Here is a 21766-nt window from a genome sequence, read left to right as displayed (position 1 = left end):
CTTGTGTTATCAGAGATTATAAGAAAAAAAATTATTTGGATAATGCCTTGATATTAATAATACTTGTGGATGATTACGTCTCGGATCGTTCGGTCGTTAGTGGGCTCTGATGGTTCAATATTTTAGTGCTTTTTGTGTTTTTATGATGTAATATTTAAACTTGCAGTGTCGAGTCCGTAGAGTTTATCACAACTATTTCTCCTCTCCCCCAACCCCACAACACTATGAAGTGTGTTTTGCGTCTCGGGCCATATAATCTGAGAGTTCTGTGTTGTCTTGGAGAATGGAGGGGGGGTCAGTAGGCCAGTGTTGAGGACCTTAGGCCTACGAGACGGGGGGGAGGGGAGGGGGGACGAGACCATTACCAGGCCAAACCTCACAACACACAACCCCCCCTCCCCCTCCCCCCTCTAGCCACCCAAAGTAGTTTCTCCCACAGACTAATATCCCCTTTTCCCCCTACTTCCTATATTAGGGGTTTCCTTGCACCGCCCCTTTCACTTTGCCCACTTCCCCCACCCATCTATACCATTCACCACCCTTCCACCTTCAGTGTCCGCCCACCTTCCCACCCTTTCTCGTTCTAATAGCCCCTTCCCCCACCCACATGTAAATCACCAGCCATACACAATCTCCTACATTATATATATATATATATATATATATATATATATATATATATATATATATATATATATATATATATATATATATATATATATATATAATGTCGTACCTAGTAGCCAGAACGCACTTCTCAGCCTACTATGCAAGACCCGATTTGCCTAATAAGCCAAGTTTTCCTGAATTAATATATTTTCTCAAATTTTTTTCTTATGAAATGATAAAGCTACCCATTTCATTATGTATGAGGTCAATTTTTTTTTATTGGAGTTAAAATTAACGTAGATATATGACCGAACCTAACCAACCCTACCTAACCTAACCTAACCTATCTCTATAGGTTAGGTTAGGTTAGGTAGCCGAAAAAGTTAGGTTAGGTTAGGTTAGGTAGGTTAGGTAGTCGAAAAAACATTAATTCATGAAAACTTGGCTTATTAGGCAAATCGGGCCTTGCATAGTAGGCTGAGAAGTGCATTCTGGCTACTAGGTACGACATATATATATATATATATATGTCGTACCTAGTAGCCAGAACGCACTTTTTGGCCTACTATGCAAGGCCCGATTTGCCTAATAAGCCAAATTTTCAGGAATTAATATATTTTCTCTAATTTTTTTCTTATGAAATGATAAAGCTACCCATTTCATTATGTATGAGATCAATTTTTTTTTATTGGAGTTAAAATTAACGTAGATATATGACCGAACCTAACCAACCCTACCTAACCTAACCTAACCTATCTTTATACGTTAGGTTAGGTTAGGTAGCCAAAAAAGTTAGGTTAGGTTAGGTTAGGTAGGTTAGGTTGGTGAAAAAGAATTAATTCATGAAAACTTGGCTTATTAGGCAAATCGGGCCTTGCATAGTAGGCTGAGAAGTGCGTTCTGGCTACTAGGTACGACATATATATATATATATATGTCGTACCTAGTAGCCAGAACTCACTTTTCAGCCTACAATGCAAGGCCCGATTTGCCTAATAAGCCAAGTTTTCATGAATTAATATATTTTCTCTAATTTTTTTCTTATGAAATGATAAAGCAACCCATTTCATTATGTAAGAGGTCAATTTTTTTTATTGGAGTTAAAATTAACGTAGAAATATGACCGAACCTAACCAACCCTACCTAACCTAACCTAACCTATCTTTATAGGTTAGGTTCGGTTAGGTAGCCGAAAAAGTTAGGTTAGGTTAGGTTAGGTAGGTTAGGTAGTCGAAAAGCAATTAATTCATGAAAACTTGGCTTATTAGGCAAATCGGGCCTTGCATAGTAGGCTCAGAAGTGAGTTCTGGCTACTAGGTACGACATATATATATATATATATATATATATATATATATATATATATATATATATATATCCACTACCTTCTCTCCTTCCCCCACATCCCCTCCCCAACACCCACACTCCACCCAACTATTACTTCACACACACACACACACACACACACACACACACACACACACACACACACACACACAGTCGGTGGGCCGACTGTATTTTCCTGGATTGCCAAAAAGCCTTTGACACAGTACCCCATAAAAGGCTGTTAAAAAAGTTGGAGCAACAGGCAGGAGTAAAAGGGAAGGTGCTCCAGTGGATAAGGGAGTACTTAAGCAACAGGAAACAGCGAGTAACGGTGAGGGGGGAGACATCAGAGTGGCGAGATGTCACCAGCGGAGTCCCACAGGGCTCAGTACTTGGACCCATCCTGTTTCTAATATATGTGAACGATCTTCCAGAGGGTATAGACTCATTCCTCTCGATGTTTGCTGATGATGCAAAAATTATGAGAAGAATCAAGACGGATGAAGATAGACAGAGACTACAGGATGACCTGGATAAACTGGAGGAATGGTCTTGAAAATGGCTGCTAAAGTTCAACTCGGGAAAGTGTAAGGTGATGAAATTAGGCGAAGGGAGCAGGAGGCTGAACACAAGGTATCATCTGGGAGGGGAAATCCTGCAAGAGTCAAATAGAGAGAAGGATCTGGGGGTTGATATCACACCGAACCTGTCCCCAGAGGCCCACATCAAAAGAATATCATCAGCGGCATATGCTAGACTGGCCAACATAAGAACTGCCTTCAGAAACTTGTGTAAGGAATCTTTCAGAACCCTGTATACCACTTATGTAAGACCAATCCTGGAGTATGCAGCTCCAGCCTGGAGTCCATACCTAGTTAAACACAAGACAAAGTTAGAGAAGATTCAGCGGTATGCCACCAGGCTCGTCCCGGAACTGAGAGGATTGAGCTACGAGGAAAGGCTAAAGGAGCTGAACCTCACATCCCTGGAAAAGAGAAGAGTAAGGGGAGACATGATAACCACCTACAAAATTCTCAGGGGAATTGACAGGGTGGACAAAGACAAACTCTTCAGCACGGGTGGGACACGAACAAGGGGACACAGGTGGAAACTTAGTACCCAGATAAGCCACAGAGACGTTAGAAAGAATTTTTTCAGTGTCAGAGTAGTTAATAAATGGAATGCACTAGGAAGTGATGTGGTGGAGGCTGACTCCATACACAGTTTCAAATGTAGATATGATAGAGCCCAGTAGGCTCAGGAATCTGTACGCCAGTTGATAGACAGTTGAGAGGCGGGACCAAAGAGCCAAAGCTCAACCCCCGCAAGCACAACTTGGTGAGTACAATTAGGTGAGTACACACACACACACATTCTACCCGTCAATTGGTTCACATATGAACATAGAACATCTACAGAGTGGTGGGAATATTTTGGTTAAAATTAGTTTCCCTTTTGAATGTCTAAGACTACAGCAAATGTAAACATATATGATCATTCATCAGATGTTTCGGCATGCCTTGGGGACTTCTCTTGGGTGACGGTAACGACCGTCTAATGGTAACGACGTCTCATGGTAACGACGTCTCATGGTAACGACGTCTCATGGTAACGACAGCTAATGACAGATGCCACGCGAGGCGCTGTGCCACACACACACACACACACACACACACACACACACACACACACACACACACACACACACACACACACACACACACACACACACACACACACACACACACGAACGTAGGCACCTAGAGTCGTTGTTCAGACCAATGCTTAACACCACCTTCATATAAATCGCAGGGTTCACCTGAAAATAATATGGTCGTAGCTCAGTCGATTAAGGCAGCGTCTGGGATGCTCTCGGACGCAGGTTCGAATCCTCGTCACGGCCCTTATGGATTCGTTCATTTAATATTTTCGAAATTACATATACACTTACACACCCATTGAGCCTTTCACCTTCTATCAACCCCTACAATATTGTAATTATTATTATTATTATTATTATTATTATTATTATTATTATTATTATTATTATTATTTTTGTCGATATTTGTTATTTTTGCTTAGGGCAAACACGTAGAAGTTGTGTGTGTAGAATAATCTTGACTGCCACTTGTGTTGACTTCTACAATTCTCTGTCTTCTTCAGGTCAACTCAAGATTGCTGTGTACGAGAACTTTGGGCTCCTGACCATACACGGTGAGTTGATTGTCTTCTGGTTCATGGTATAGGATTGGTTTTTGTGAGAGTATTGGCACTGTGCCTCCTGGCTGGCACTGTGCTTGTGTGGCACTGTGCTTCCTGGCTGGTACTGTGCCACCTTGCTGGCACTGTGCCTACTGGCTAGTACTGTGCCACCTGGCTGGCACTGTGCTTGTGTGGCACTGTGCTCCCTGGCTGGTACTGTGTCTCCTGGCTGGCACTGTGCTTGTGTGGCACTGTGCTTGTGTGGCATTGTGCTTACTGGCAGGCACTGTGCTCCCTGGCTGCTACTGTGCCTCCTGGCAGGCACTGTGCTCCCTGGCTGGTACTGTGCTTCCTGGCTGGCACTGTACCTACTGGCTGGCACTGTACCTACTGGCTGGCACTGTGCCTACTGGCTGGCACTGTGCCACCTGGCTGACTCTAGGGATTATCATCTGCTAGTATTCATCCCCACAAACTATTTAAGACTGGTTTTCCAACATTATCTTGACCAATTGAGTCGTTAGCGGACAAACCGTCCACTAACGCCACTATTTAGTCCATTAGTGGCACTAATGTGGCACTAATTAACAGTCTGGGTTATCCCAGGCTGGTATGTTAACTGTATGTTAAATAATTTAATCAAAATCATTGAATAATTTTGTTTTCTTCCTGTTTAATTTTTAATCGTGTTCTGTGTTTCAGTCATGGCGGCCCGCAGGTTAAAATCACGGCTCTGTAGCGTGTGCAATCCTTATGTCAAGGTGAGTATACTATAGGATATACTCTCCTGGTATACAGGGAGGGTATGAGCCCACAGAGACATTTGAAGGATTTTTTTTTTGCTATCACTACTGTACTTTCTACTACTTGTAGAAACATAATTTCTATCTCTCTACCTGATTCGTTCTTCCTTATACCTTACGCTCATTCTTCTGCTTTAATTTCCGTTTCTTCTCCTAAGTCTTGCGTTATCTTCCACATTTGTTTTTCCGTCGTTCGCCTCATCCCTGTTGTGTGTGTGTAAACAATATATGTGCATTGTCCCTTTGTCCAGGTGTTTATGAATTCCGTTCGGAACTTTTGATATAAGCGACGCCTTTGTTCTGCTTCAGTCATGACAGCGTTCCTCTTCCCCCTGATCTTATTCCCACTTGGCTCGCAGCGGAGGCATATTTCCTCTAATATGCCTTCTAAATGTGTCTCTGTCTCTCTCTCTCTCTGTCTCTCTCTGTCTCTCTCTCTCTCTCTCTCTCTCTCTCTCTCTCTCTCTCTCTCTCTCTCTCTCTCTCTCTCTCTCTCTGCTACATGCATTAATCTTCTCTCACCGAAATCCACACATTTCCAAAATTCCTTTCTGCTGCCTCAGCCATAACTCTGGGTGTCGTTGGAATGCCTAACTTACTCTTTCGTATTTATAACTCTCCTTGACTTACATCAATAACTCTCCTTGACTTACATATAACTCTCCTGGCCTTACATCTATAACTCTCCTTGCCTTATATATAACTCTCCTTAAATTATGTATAACTCCTTGACTTATATATATATATATATATATATATATATATATATATATATATATATATATATATATATATATATATCATCGTATATATAACTCTCCTATTTATAACTCTGCTTGTTTTATGATTAACTTTTTTCTGTGTGTATAGGTCTGAAGACAAATTATTATAGGACTGCAGAACTCTGCTTATTATAGGTCTGCTTAACTACTTAACTAACACGTAACCTGGTGGCCCTTGTCGCAGATATCGCTGGTGCCCGACAGCGAGGAGAGGACGTTCTGCAGGACGCCGCTCGTTCGTGCCACGAACTCCCCGATCTTCGACCAAAAGTTCAGCTTCGACTTTCTGGCCGAAGACTTGGACAAGCGCCTCCTCGTCTCCATCTGGAGCCGCGACACTCTGAGGAAGTAAGAGAATGTCTCTCTCTCTCTGTCTCTCAATCCATGTTGCGTTATTAGTATTTATATATTAGTATTTGACTTTATATATTAGTTGACGTCCGTTAGTGATCCTGTAGAAGGTACTAACGAATTTTTTGTCTTCTCTCTCTCTTTCCCCGACTGCTCCTACGTGTGGCTGATCTCTCGTTCCCTCCTCCCGTGGCCACCTTCAGGAGGAGCGAGTTTCTGGGCTGCATGTCCTTCAGCGTCGCCCACATATCCTCCAAGGTACGTGTCCCCATGATTCACTGTACATGTCTACCCAGAATGCACCCGTCTTACCGCCCTGAATTCAAGGTCTGTTGTCCCAAACTTGAGCTCCTCCAGTGTTTGAGAGATCAGAGGGAGCAGAGTGGACTCTTCTCGTCTCTGGTCTGCCAGGGTCTGAAGGACTTTGTCTCATTAGAAGTTCCATTACACTCACACACACACACACACACACACACACACACACACACACACACACTCACACACACACACAGCGGAGTGTGTCACCTGATGTGATGTCACCAGCGGAGTCCCACAGGGCTCAGTACTTGGACCCATCCTGTTTCTAATATATGTGAACGATCTTCCAGAGGGTATAGACTCATTCCTCTCGATGTTTGCTGATGATGCAAAAATTATGAGAAGAATCAAGACGGATGAAGATAGACAGAGACTACAGGATGACCTGGATAAACTGGAGGAATGGTCTAGAAAATGGCTGCTGAAGTTCAACTCTGGAAAGTGTAAGGTGATGAAATTAGGCGAAGGGAGCAGGAGGCTGAACACAAGGTATCATCTGGGAGGGGAAATCCTGCAAGAATCAAATAGAGAGAAGGATCTGGGGGTTGATATCACACCGAACCTGTCCCCAGAGGCCCACATCAAAAGAATATCATCAGCGGCATATGCTAGACTGGCCAACATAAGAACTGCCTTCAGAAACTTGTGTAAGGAATCTTTCAGAACCCTGTATACCACTTATGTAAGACCAATCCTGGAGTATGCAGCTCCAGCCTGGAGTCCATACCTAGTTAAACACAAGACAAAGTTAGAGAAGATTCAGCGGTATGCCACCAGGCTCGTCCCGGAACTGAGAGGATTGAGCTACGAGGAAAGGCTAAAGGAGCTGAACCTCACATCCCTGGAAAACAGAAGAGTAAGGGGAGACATGATAACCACCTACAAAATTCTCAGGGGAATTGACAGGGTGGACAAAGACAAACTCTTCAGCACGGGTGGGACACGAACAAGGGGACACAGGTGGAAACTTAGTACCCAGATGAGCCACAGAGACGTTAGAAAGAATTTTTTCAGTGTCAGAGTAGTTAATAAATGGAATGCACTAGGAAGTGATGTGGTGGAGGCTGACTCCATACACAGTTTCAAATGTAGGTATGATAGAACCCAGTAGGCTCAGGAATCTGTACACCAGTTGATTGACAGTTGAGAGGCGGGACCAAAGAGCCAAAGCTCAACCCCCGCAAGCACAATTAGGTGAGTACAATTAGGTGAGTACACACACACACACACACACACACACACACACACACACACACACACACACACACACACACTCACACACACTCACACACACTCACACACACTCACACACACACACACACACACACACACACACACTCACACTCACACACACACACACACACACACACACACACACACACACACACACTCACACACACACACACACACACACACACACACACACACACACACACTCACACACTCACACTCACACACACTCACACACACTCACACACACACACACACTCACACACACTCACACACACTCACACACACTCACACACACTCACACACACACACACACACACACACACTCACACACACACACTCACACACACACACACACACTCACACACACACACACACACACACACACACACACACACACACACACACTCACACACACTCACACACACTCACACACACTCACACACACTCACACACACACACACACTCTCAGCCGGTGGTAGAGCGGACAGAGCACTGGAAGCGTGATCCTGTGGTCCCGGGTTCGATTTCGGGCGCCGGCGAGCAACAATGGGCAGAGTTTCTTGCACCCTGATGCCCCTGTTACCAAGCAGTAAATAGAAACCTGCGAGTTAGTCAGCTGTCACGGGCTGCTTCCTGGGGGTGCATGGCTGGTCGAGGACCGGGCCGCGGGGACACTAAGCCCCGAAATCATCTCAAGATAACCTCTCAAGATAACCACACAATTATAACACTGGTAGGTGAATAAGAATGTAAAAAGTTGAATGTAAAAGATGTTAAATAGTGATTATACTAGTAATAATATTTTGTAAGTTTATGTAAATCACTGTTTAATATGAATACAGTATACACGCACACAGGGACCCTTATTGTGGAAGCTGGATATATTGACCTACACACCTGGCAAGACCAATTATCAGAAATTGAAATAGTCGTATATTTCGACGTTGTTTAGTAGTTACTGCTGAAAGTTACTTGTTTAATGTCTTTATACAAGTTAGGAGCGGGCGGCGTGGGAAGGGGGGCGGGGGGAAGGGGATGGAATGGGTTCCCAGATGATGCAATTTGGTTTATATTGGGGGGGGGGGGATGATGACCAGGGGGCCTGATTCACGAACCAGTTACGCAAGCACCTACGAACCTGGGGCCAGATTCCCGAAGCAGTTACGCAAGCACCTACGAACCTGGGGCCAGATTCCCGAAGCAGTTACGCAAGCACTTACGAACGTGTACATCTTTCCTCAATCTTTGACGGCTTTGATTACATTTATTAAACAGGTTCACAAGCATGAAAACTTTCCAATCAACTGTTTTTATTGTTATAAACAGCCTCCTCCTGGTGCTTCGGAGCTCATTAACTGTTTAATAGTTGTAAACAAAGTCGCCAAAGATTGAGAAAAGATGTGCAGGTTCGTAAGTGCTTGCGTAACTGCTTCGTGAATCTGGCCCCAGGTTCGTAAGTGCTTGCGTAACTGCTTCGTGAATCTGGCCCCAGGTTCGTAAGTGCTTGCGTAACTGCTTCGTGAATCTGGCCCCAGGTTCGTAAGTGCTTGCGTAACTGCTTCGTGAATCTGGCCCCAGGTTCGTAAGTGCTTGCGTAACTGCTTCGTGAATCTGGCCCCAGGTTCGTAAGTGCTTGCGTAACTGCTTCGTGAATCTGGCCCCAGGTTCGTAAGTGCTTGCGTAACTGCTTCGTGAATCTGGCCCCAGGTTCGTAAGTGCTTGCGTAACTGCTTCGTGAATCTGGCCCCAGGTTCGTAAGTGCTTGCGTAACTGCTTCGTGAATCTGGCCCCAGGTTCGTAAGTGCTTGCGTAACTGCTTCGTGAATCTGGCCCCAGGTTCGTAAGTGCTTGCGTAACTGCTTCGTGAATCTGGCCCCAGGTTCGTAAGTGCTTGCGTAACTGCTTCGTGAATCTGGCCCCAGGTTCGTAAGTGCTTGCGTAACTGCTTCGTGAATCTGGCCCCAGGTTCGTAAGTGCTTGCGTAACTGCTTCGTGAATCTCGTCCCTGAATTAGTGCTTCGTGTTCCACTTTCAACACTGAAGGATAAATTTGCCTTCCACCTCCAACACAGAAAACAAAATATCCCACTTGCTGCTACCTTGAGGTGCTTCCGGGGCTTAGTGTCCCCGCGGCCCGGTCGTCGACCAGGCCTCCTGATCTGATCCCTTCCCCCATTACCCGGGATTTATTGTGTTTGAATTCCAGTTGCCACCAAATGTGGGGCTGTGGTGGGTATGTGGGCCTGCGAGCCGCTCCAAGCAACAGCCTGGTGGACCAAACTCTCACAAGTCAAGCCTGGCCTCGGGCCCGGGCTTGGGGAGTAGAAGAACTCCCAGAACCCCATCAACCAGGTATCAAATGTACCAATCACGGAGCACTCATGTCCTCTGTGAGTTGAATAAAGGAGTCATGTCATTCTCAGTATCTATAGTGCTCACCTAGTTGTGTTTGCGGGGGTTGAGCTGCGGCTCTTTGGTCCCGCCTCACAACTGGCAACGTTTGTCCACATAAATACACCTCGAGAGACTAACTATTGAGCCCAGCATCTACAGATATTGAATGACTAGTTTAGTCATTATGAACCCTTTGATTCTTACCGTACCGTCATAGTTGCTCGGTACTCTTTCACTAGAGTACGTACAACATCATAAGTCCATCTTAAGTCCTTGGCGCGTCTTAAGCTTTCGTGTTGATCTCACGGTTCTGACTTGTCTCGGACTTGTGTGTGTATATATATGTATGTATGTATGTATGTATATATATATATATATATATATATATATATATATATATATATATATATATATATATATATATATATATATATATATATATATATATATATATATATATATATATATATATATGTCATCGATGTTAATATTTGCCTAAGAATTGTAAAAGTCTTTTATTGTGCCGCCTCCATGTCATTTGGAGTTTTCTAGTTTGGAGGCATACTGAAGATATGTACTCTGGGATGACTTATCAAGTACTATTGAAGGCCTACTTCTCTAAGTTCCTAAAAGATGTTATGTTTGTCGTCTACCAAATCAAATCTGTATTCTTCAGCCTATACAATCTGCCTTAACTGATTGTATATTTTGTGATAGAATAAAACAAGCATAAATATGGTGTGTTTATGTTCATTTATTAAGACCGCAACAGAAGTCAAAGAGGCTAAGGCAGTTGCAGTGATGTATGTTGAGCTTTGAGCATTGCGATCAGTGTCGTTGATCGCTATTAAGTGCCGGTGAGCTTTCTGGGACGGTTCTATCAGTGTATGAGAGGTGCTCTTGAGATGATGACCTCCCACCCGGGTCTGGCCACCAGGTTACTAGGCCAAGGATGTCTACGAAAAAGATTGATTTTCTGCAGTGTCTTGGTATGTCGGCGTAGTGTGTGGGGCAGAGCGCGGCGGCGCCCCTGCTGGCGCAATCCCGTTTTCTCTTCACTGATTTGTGTAAGTTAGTGCTGGAAGGGGGGACTGGGATTGCTTTTATAGTGTCATGCGGTGCTTGCGAGGCGGCTCTTGGGGCCTGGCACTTGCTTGTGGCACTCTTTAAATGGTCTGTTTGCACTTGCAATAATTTGCAATGGAGTGCTTCTGGCAAGCTAGAGGTCTAATGAACAATTTGTCACACCAAAACAATTTTGGTTTTGAGCTTAGGCTTGGCAGTGTTTGGATTAATTTACTTCAAAATGTAAACAATTGATGCTACCGACGATGACCTCGAGGAAATTGGGGAGTTTAATGGCGGTGGAGCGAAGCGCAAGCCCGAGCCAGGAGCAAGGATTTGGATGTGTCCATCTCCGGGACAGTGTGGGAGACCAGCATCCTCCCTCCGTCCGCAGTGTGGCTCCGGCTCCCGACCCGCCGCCACCCGCCCGCCGCCCGCCCGAAAACCACCCGCCCGCCCGTGCTCTCCCCTGTGTGTGTGTGTGTGCGTGTGCGTGCGTGCGTGTGTCACCCTCCCTACCCACACCCCATCATCCCCTCCCCCCCCCCCCCCCACCACCAACACGATATTCATATTAACATTCCCCAACTTTTTAAAAAAATGTTTAACGAAAGCTCTTGATGTTAGGGACTTTTTCACCGACAAAGTTTGATCAGAATCCTCATAAAATGACACGATAAATAAAACTATTAATGGATTTCCACGTGAGCTCCTTACTCTTGACATCAGTTAAGAAATCCGACGTGTAGCGGTGCCTTTTTAGTGAAGTTTACCGTGATCCACATTTCAACAAAAACGGGGACCGGAAGAATATCAGAACATTATTGAGGAATTCAAAGAAAAATCCTTGGATTTATAAGATGTGATTTTCAAGATACTGAAGCAGTTGCGCCTGGCGGAGGCCAACGTCGTGTGCGGTGTGAAGGAACAGCGCTGTACGCAGGTAGTTCTGTGCTTCTACAGGCACAGAACTCATCGTCCTAACTTGAAGAAGACTCTGAAGGCGTTCTTGTGCGTCAGGTCTTAGAAGGTGCCGAGAGACAGTGAGACGACCAGAGACAGCCTCGAGGTGGACAATGGCTTGACAGTGGGAGGCTTGAGAAGTTAGGGCCTGGATAGTGAGCCCCTTAGTACGTCACAGTCTTGAGTAATGCCTCGATAGTGTGTCCCTCCGACACCCAGGTGGTGGATAATGATTGTGCAGTGGGAGGAAGTGACGTGAAACCTCGTCCTTTCTCACTCCCCTCCCACGGAAGCCTCCCCCTCCCACGGAAGCCTCCGCCCCATGCTCACCCCCACAGCCGAGCTGACCAGGATGACGGGCGGGGCAGGGTGACCTGGAGCCCGGGCTGGTGGATCTAGGGAGCAGGATTCCTGACCAAGGCATTGTTCAAGACACAAATAGCTCTGTCTGAAGTACCTTTTAATTCATCTCTTTTTCCTGCCGCGCCTCCTTCCTCCTCCTTTCATTTGCCATTATTGGCTTTATCCTTCATCTTTTGCCCATATTTACCCTGCCATTGCTACCCTACATTTCCCTAACCTCTGGGTAAGCCACCTAGAAGAAGCAGCAGGACCTGGGAGAACTCCTCCCTCTCTGTAGCTTGCCCATCTAAATTTACAAACCACTTCGGCTCACCAAATTGCAAGTCAATTGAAGATACGACATTTTGACGAACTATTGACGGCGCCAATGATCTTGAAGAGCTCCTCCAGAACCGCCCCGAACTGAGAGCGAGATCGTCAACCTCTGAAGTCAAGGGCAACTGGTGCCCTTGAAACCAAGATTTGTCGAAGGCGACGAGAGAGAGAGAGAGACGCAGGCGGATATATCTGGAGGGCCCTTCAACAGCCTGGTCGACCAATCCAGCAACCAGGAGGCCTGGTCGACGACCAGACCGCGAGGGCGCTAAGCCCCGAAAACACCTCAAGGTAACCTCAAGCTAAGGTGTCAGCGATGGCTGTAAGAGTCTACGAGGTAAACAAGAGAGCTGGGCCGCTGAGGTAGGGCAGCTGCGGGCACCTCAGGACGTGGAGTGAGCGCACAAGACCATGGCTAGAATAGCAGGGATGTCCTCCGAGGTAAGTGTTGCTGTGCCCGACCAGGGGACCATTTTGAGGAATAATGTTGGGACATCTTAAGGACATCCCACCCCATCTTTAAGGGGCGGGTGTTCTGTCTGTGGACACCTCTCAGAGGAACATAGGGGGAGGGGGAGGGGTCAGAATATCCTATCTTCGCCTAAGATTACACATATTTGTTAATTGTTAGAATGTGTACCAATAATTGATCCTAGCGTGTCTAACATCAGCGCCCGGCGCTAGCTAGCACACTATCTCTTGATAAAATTGAAACAATATCACAACGAAAGTTTGAGCTACAAAAGTCTTGTACAACCTCGGCCGCTATAGGCAATCATCTCTCTTACTTGTTTGTTTAAAACATACTTGTTTTTAAAACCTAAGTAATGCACTATACACTGAAGCACGCCGGAAGCAACATGAATAATTTGGAAGCAGGGAAGGTACAATATGCCTAACACCCCAAGAGAAGTGAAGGGGGGGGGGGGTTAAGGGGGGGGTGTATATCCAAGGATAAAATATTGCCTCGTCGTTTCCCCTCCTCGGGGGGTGGGGGGGGGGGGTCTGGCTTCCTCCTGCTCGTATGCAAATGAGTTTTTTTTTATGCATTGTTATTGTTTAAGAGACGCTGGGGAGGCCGGGCGTCGTATTCGCGCAAGATCACCAAACATTTGCTCCTGTATATTTTTTCTCTCGATTCTTGCTCCCGCCCCGTGGCACTCTCTCGCAGGGATGGTGTCTGTGGCACTCACTCGCAGGGATGGTGTCTGTGGCACTCACTCTCAGGGATGGTGTCTGTGGCACTCACTCTCAGGGGTGGTGTCTGTGGCACTCTTAGCGATGGTGTCTGTGGCACTCACTCTCAGAGATGGTGTCTGTGGCACTCACTCTCAGGGATGGTGTCTGTGGCACTCACTCTCAGAGATGGTGTCTGTGGCACTCACTCTCAGAGATGGTGTCTGTGGCACTCACTCTCAGGGATGGTGTCTGTGGCACTCTCTCTCAGGGATGGTGTCTGTGGCACTCACTCTCAGGGATGGTGTCTGTGGCACTCACTCTTAGCGATGGTGTCTGTGGCACTCACTCTTAGGGGTGGTGTCTGTGGCACTCACTCTCAGGGATGGTGTCTGTGGCACTCACTCTCAGGGATGGTGTCTGTGGCACTCACTCTCAGGGATGGTGTCTGTGGCACTCACTCTCAGGGATGGTGTCTGTGGCACTCACTCTTAGCGATGGTGTCTGTGGCACTCACTCTCAGGGGTGGTGTCTGTGGCACTCACTCTCAGGGATGGTGTCTGTGGCACTCACTCTCAGGGATGGTGTCTGTGGCACTCACTCTCAGGGGTGGTGTCTGGCACTCACTCTCAGGGGTGGTGTCTGTGGCACTCACTCTCAGGGATGGTGTCTGTGGCACTCACTCTCACGGATGGTGTCTGTGGCACTCACTCTCAGGGATGGTGTCTGTGGCACTCACTCAGGGACGGTGTCTGTGGCACTCACTCTCAGGGATGGTGTCTGTGGCACTCACTCTCAGCGATGGTGTCTGTGGCACTCACTCTCAGCGATGGTGTCTGTGGCACTCACTCTCAGCGATGGTGTCTGTGGCACTCACTCTCAGCGATGGTGTCTGTGGCACTCACTCGTAGGGATGGTGTCTGTGGCACTCACTCGCAGGGATGGTGTCTGTGGCACTCACTCTCAGTGATGGTGTCTGTGGCACTCACTCTCATCGATGGTGTCTGTGGCACTCACTCTCAGTGATGGTGTCTGTGGCACTCACTCGCAGGGATGGTGTCTGTGGCACTCACTCTCAGGAATGGTGTCTGTGGCACTCACTCTCAGTGATGGTGTCTGTGACACTCACTCTCAGGGACGGTGTCTGTGGCACTCACTCGAAGGGAGGGTGTCTGTGGCACTCACTCGAAGGGAGGGTATCTGTGGCACTCACTCGCAGGGATGGTGTCTGAGGCACTCAGGGATGGTGTCTGTGGCACTCTCTCGCAGGGATGGTAACTGTGGTACTCTCTCGCAGGGATGGTGTCTGTGGCACTCACTCTCAGGGATGGTGTCTGTGGCACTCACTCTCAGGGATGGTGTCTGTGGCACTCGCAGGGATGGTGACTGTGGCACTCTCTCGCAGGGATGGTGTCTGTGGCACTCACTCTCAGAGATGGTGTCTGTGGCACTCTCAGGGATGGTGTCTGTGGCACTCTCAGGGATGGTGTCTGTGGCACTCACTCGCTGGATGGTGTCTGTGGCACTCACTCTCAGGGATGGTGTCTGTGGCACTCGCAGGGATGGTGTCTGTGGCACTCACTCGCTGGATGGTGTCTATGGCACTCACTCTCAGGGATGGTGTCTGTGGCACTCACTCTCAGGGATGGTGTCTGTGGCACTCACTCTCAGCGATGGTGTCTGTGGCACTCACTCTCAGGGATGGTGTCTGTGGCACTCACTCAGCGATGGTGTCTGTGGCACTCACTCTCAGGGATGGTGTCTGTGGCACTCACTCTCAGCGATGGTGTCTGTGGCACTCACTCTCAGGGATGGTGTCTGTGGCACTCTCAGTGATGGTGTCTGTGACACTCTCAGTGATGGTGTCTGTGGCACTCACTCTCAGGGATGGTGTCTGTGGTACTCACTCTCAGTGATGGTGTCTGTGGCACTCACTCTCAGGGATGGTGTCTGTGGCCCTCACTCTCAGCGATGGTGTCTGTGGCACTCACTCTCAGCGATGGTGTCTGTGGCACTCACTCTCTGGGATGGTGTCTGTGGCACTCTCAGGGATGGTGTCTGTGGCACTCATTCTCAGGGGTGAGGTCTGTGGCACTCACTCTCAGCGATGGTGTCTGTGGCACTCACTCTCAGGGATGGTGTCTATGGCACTCTCAGTGATGGTGTCTGTGGCACTCACTCTCAGTGATGGTGTCTGTGGCACTCACTCTCAGCGATGGTGTCTGTGGCACTCAGAACTCTCAGGGATGATCCCTATGGCACTTTGTGGCATTGTGACAGACACCTCATCCCCCTATACCCCCACTTGACCTCTGATATTATTTTCTGACCTCTCCATCTAAACTCTCTCTCTCTCTCTCTCTCTCTCTCTCTCTCTCTCTCTCTCTCTCTCTCTCTCTCTCTCTCTCTCTCTCTCTCTCTCTCTCTCTCTCTCTCTCCCTCCCTCCCAGAATGAAGGTGAGGGTGCCAGCTCTCCGTGGGGGGGGGGGGGGGGGGCATTATAAAGCACCGTGATGGGATATTTGAAACTTGCTCACTTTAGTGAGAGCGTCGTCGACTGTTGAGACGAAATTACAAAGTTTGGAGCAGTTTGCATGAGCCAGACTCCTGTGTTATGGTGTCATCTTAACTGATTTGTTTACGGGTTTTAAGTTGTTTTTTTTTTAAGTTGTTGTTTTTGTTTTTTAAGTTGTTTTTTTCGTCTTGTTTAGTAGCCTCTAAAACAATTGCTTTCCTTATATATATATATATATATATATATATATATATATATATATATATATATATATATATATATATATATATATATATATATATATATATATGGGGTAAAAGTGCTACCAGGTTTTTGAAGGAACTGGGTTGTAAGCTCATTGAAACAACAAGGGACCCTAGAGCTGCCAGCTTTCTTTTCCAGCGCCTCAGCGTGGCGATACAGAGGGGAAATGCGCACTGCATCCAGGGTTCCTGCCCGCCCTCTGAGGAGCTGGAGGAACTCGACAACCTATGATAACCATCTTTGTACCCTATATGTAACTCCTTTTTTGTAACAAAGTTCAAATAAAACAAATATATATGTGTACATACAAAAGAATGGGGGTGGTAGGAGAAGATAATATTAGTGTTCAGTGAGAAACTACAAGGTCTCCTCTGAATACTTTTTATTTTCTTCTCCGAGGCTATGGGTCCCCACATTGGCACCAGAGGTGGTACCCTCACAAACTTTTATATATATATATATATATATATATATATATATATATATATATATATATATATATATATATATATATATATATATATATATATATATATATATATATATATGTCGTACCTAGTAGCCAGAACGCACTTCTCAGCCTACTATGCAAGGCCCGATTTGCCTAATAAGCCAAGTTTTCATGAATTAATGTTTTTTCGACTACCTAACCTACCTAACCTAACCTAACCTAACTTTTTCGGCTACCTAACCTAACCTAACCTATAAAGATAGGTTAGGTTAGGTTAGGTAGGGTTGGTTAGGTTCGGTCATATATCTATGTTAATTTTAACTCCAATAAAAAAAATTGACCTCATACATAATGAAATGGGTAGCTTTATCATTTCATAAGAAATAAAATAAAGAAAATATTTTAATTCAGGAAAACTTGGCTTATTAGGCAAATCGGGCCTTGCATAGTAGGCTGAGAAGTGCGTTCTGGCTACTAGGTACGACATATATATATATATATATATATATATATATATATATATATATATATATATATATATATATATATATATATATATATATATATATATATATATACACACACACAAAAACACCTCGTTTGCCAGGAACGTTTGTTCCTATTTGGCGCCAGGATCGTTCAGGGATTCATTCCTATCTAGCACCGGATCGTTCAGGTATTCGTTCCTATCTAGCACCGGGTCATTCAGGTATTCGTTCCTATCTAGCTCCGGGTCGTATTGGTTTTTGGTAGTAGAGAGGCTGTGAGGCAGAGGATCAATACACTAACCATGTAGGCACCCCCAGATGGATTACATCCAGGAGCCGCCCAGCCTACAGGGCTTCCCCTGGATGCCATCCACCTCTTTCCTCCTCGTTTAAAGCTATTGATTTATACCCCCCGAAACCGCTCAAATTATCCGAATATACCCCGTGGATTCGGTCTTCTTGTCACGGGGTCTTTATAAGTGTCGTGTGAGCTGGTGTTGGCAGGATAGAGATAGGTGTTGGGAAGACTTGGGGGCTGGAAGCCGACTGGAAACCTTTGCTGGAAGCCCTCTGGCCAGGTGGGGCTGGCGCGCGCGTACGGCCACAAGGATTATTCAAATATCGCTTCGGCAAATTGTTTATTGTTAAACATGGTTTATTGAGTAATTTTAGGGAGGAGGAGCGATAGGCCTGGTCTGGAGGAGGGTAGGGGAGAGAGGGAGAGCGGGGAGAGGTATTGTGAGTGATGGTGAGGAAGGGAAGGGGTGAGAGAGGGGGGTGAGAGAGAGGGGGGGGGGGGTCATGAGGTCACTAAGCTGGGGCGGCCAGTAGTATAGTCGAGGTGCACCTCGCGTCAACTTCTATCTGGGTCCCGTCTCTCTCTCGCGCCTCGGACGGTACTCGCAGTACCGCTTGAAACCCCACAGTAAGAGGGAGGTTTAGTCCGGTTCACGAAGGCCTCTGAACCGAGACATTCTGTCGCTGGTGGCTCCCGAGGGACGTCTTCAAGACACCTGTGTGCGTTTCTGTGTCGTTCATTTTTCTTCTGTGTCGTTCATTTTTTCCCGCCCCCGAAGCTGTGGTTGTCACAAGGGCGCCCCCTGGCGGCCGGTAGTGTATTCCGGTGACCTGTGACCTCGGTGCGGCGATGGTGGTGACCTCTCCCGTAGGGGACACGACGCGCGGGGAAGCCACCATCGGCAGTAGCAACTTGGCGACAGGTAAACGAAGTTACTTTCTTAGCTGTAAAGAAAAAAGTTGGACGAAGGTTGAGGAGAAGAAATGACAGGTTTAAGCCGAGTCTTAGCGAGAGTTGTGAAGGTCTTGACCGAGTCCAAAGTGTTTCTTAGTGCTAATTAATGTTTCGAGGTAAAGTGAAACAAGTCCTTACGGCTGTACCCACAAGTACCCACCTGAGGTCGGTATTGGTGCCTACCCTCCTCGGCACATATTCCTGCTGGCACTGCTATGACAAAGGAGTGCCAATGTGGCACCATTCGCGTCAGTTGGTCATGAACTCGCTACCTTTTTATTTTTTGGGGGTCCTGGTTAGATTATACTTGCTTTTAAAAGGTTGTAATTGGTGTGTAACGGGAGAAACTAAATCATTGGTATATCCGAGGGATATTTGTAAGGGGGTTTGGTTAGTATGGAGCCGGGGGTTCGAATCCACTTGTGCTGCACCCTAATCCATCCTCAAAGGCGGTGTTCCTCGAACCCAGGGCGTAAACGAAGTGCTGGGAGGGAAAAATTGGAACGTAATCACGTGTGAATCACGTGTAAAGTGCTTTTTGCTCATAAACAAGGAGGAGGAAGGAGGGAGAGGGGGGAGGAGGAGTGGGAGGGAGAGGGGGAGGAGGAGGGAGAGGGGGAGACAGGAGGAACCACGTTAAGGACCCATCAAGAAGGATGAGGTAGGAGGAGGAGGAGAAGGCTAAATTAACAAGCATTTAGCCCATTGTTTGAGGACGTGCTGCCCTCCTCTTAAACATAGACCTAATTTATCCCTAATCCAACAAACAGCTGTTTATGAACGAGAGAAACTTGACACAGTTTCACCCCCTCATCAAGAGGTAACGACTTACAAACTAAGAAGTGTCCGCCTTATCTTCCCTCTTTTGAATTTGCTGTAATAATGAATAGATGAGCATTGGGTATCTGGAGAGAGAGAGAGAGAGAGATAGAGAGAGAGAGAGAGAGAGAGAGAGAGAGAGAGAGAGAGAGAGAGAGAGAGAGAGAGAGAGAGAGAGAGAGGGGGAGGAGGGTAGGTAGAAGGAACTATGGAGAGGGAGAGGCGTCCGGAGAGATGGAGGGAAGAGGGGGGAGGGGGGAGAAGAGTAAAGTAGGAACGCTATGAACTACTTAAGACCTATGTATGGGCACTATTGCTTGCTGTGACGAGCAGTCAAGAGTGCGCTTAAGGGGCAGCTTGGGTCAGAGGGTCAAGGGCGAAGTGTATCACCGGTCACGAATGATATGCATCATTCCATCTGTTATCATTCCGGCCATGTTGACACCAAGGTGCCACAGGGCCATGTTCAGCATGTTCTTACTCAACGCATATATTCCACAGCTCATGTTCAAGGTGAACTTATTTGAATCCTTATATTGGAACCCCATCCTCCTGTCTCTATAGTACGTTTTGTTACTTTGTACACCATCGTACATATATTGACGTAGTGAACAATAAGTTGAAATTGGTACTATTCACTTCCCTAAAAAATAAAGTTTTGAAAATATAAAACCTTAAACGAAACTTACATATAAATAGGCCTAGTATAGCATTCCAAGATGTCCTGATATCACATATAAGGATGCCACGGTCTCCAAGGTGACCTGATATCACAGAAAAGGATGCCACGGTCTCAAAAATGACCTGATATCTCAGAGGAGGATGCCTCAGCCTCCAAGGTGTCCTGATATCACAGAGAAGGATGCCACACCCTCCAAGGTGACCTGATATCACAGAAGGCTGCCACGGCCTCCAAGGTGTCCTGATATCACAGAGGCCTCCCCATCTCCACGCAGAGCTGCCTGGGATATTCACAAGACCTAGCAGTGTCAACATGAGCCTTCAGATGGCGCTGGGTGTTCAGACGAAGGGATGGGGCAGTAGGTAAGGGGAATAGGCAATGGGTCGTTGGGGAGAGGAAAATGAGAGGGGAGGGAGAAGAGTGTTGAAGGAGAGGTATAGGTAAGAGAAAGAGCTGATCAGAGATAGAGAGAAGTGGGGGAAGAGAAAGAGGTTGAGAACAAGGGAATAGGGGGATTGATTCATTTGGTCACCTGAAGGGGCTTTAATAATCTTTAGTTACGATGTCGTTTATTCCCCTCGTTAAGCGTCACTCAACGAGTCCCTGGAGATGTATACATGTCACCGTTATGGTCTAAAAGTTTGTGATTTACCATGCTGTAGTGGCTGGCTTGCGGCTGTGTTTATAACGAATTTAGTTTGGTGTAATTATGTGTTTGTGTAGAGGCAGTTATTATTAATATTGTCATGTGTGATGAAATTGTTGTTTGTTACAGGCTTCGTGTTGAAACGTTAAACTACTGTAACCTTTAATTGGTTTGTTTCAGCGGGTTCATGGATGGTTCCGGCTACTGACGGAGTCGTTGGGGCGTAGGAAGCACTTCGCTGTCTCCTTCCTCAACGCCTCCCACGAGACCACTAGTAAGTAGTTCCTCTGTGTTGTCTTGTATGAGAGCCTAGGGTCTTAGACCGTGTGTGTGTGTACTCACCTAGTTGTCTGCTGGATCGAGCATTGACTCTTGGATCCCGCCTTTCCAGCCATCGGTTGTTTACAGCAATGACTCCTGTCCCATTTCCCTATCATACCTAGTTTTTAAATTATGAATAGTATTTGCTTCCATAACCTGTTCCTGAAGTGCATTCCATTTTCCCACAACTCTCACGCTAAAAGAAAACTTCCTAACATCTCTGTGACTCATCTGAGTTTCCAGCTTCCACCCATGTCCCCTCGTTCTGTTACTATTCCGTGTGAACATTTCGTCTATGTCCACACTTCAATCCCCCTGAGTATTTTATACGTTCCTATCATGTCCCCCCCCTCTTCCTTCGCTTTTCTAGTGTCGTAAGGCACAGTTCCTTCAAGCGCTCCTCATACCCTGTACCTCTTAACTCTGGG

At 46.5% G+C, this 21766-nt stretch overlaps 1 protein-coding gene across 1 annotated transcript in view; it reads left to right on the top strand.

Annotated features, from left to right (window-relative positions):
• LOC123769539 (uncharacterized) overlaps nt 1-21766 on the top strand; it is a 128219-nt gene that overhangs the window by 53175 nt on the left and 53278 nt on the right. The window contains exons 5-9 of the mRNA XM_069316925.1: nt 4099-4149; nt 4840-4898; nt 5907-6070; nt 6277-6331; nt 21198-21291. Of these exons, the coding sequence (XP_069173026.1) occupies nt 4099-4149; nt 4840-4898; nt 5907-6070; nt 6277-6331; nt 21198-21291 (423 nt within the window). The remainder of the gene's footprint in view (nt 1-4098; nt 4150-4839; nt 4899-5906; nt 6071-6276; nt 6332-21197; nt 21292-21766) is intronic.

The sequence above is a fragment of the Procambarus clarkii genome, chromosome 86, assembly GCF_040958095.1.
Source record: "Procambarus clarkii isolate CNS0578487 chromosome 86, FALCON_Pclarkii_2.0, whole genome shotgun sequence".
Lineage (NCBI taxonomy): Eukaryota > Metazoa > Arthropoda > Malacostraca > Decapoda > Cambaridae > Procambarus > Procambarus clarkii.
The sequence above is the reverse complement of the archived record's forward strand: the minus strand, read 5'-3'. Positions and strand labels throughout refer to the sequence as shown.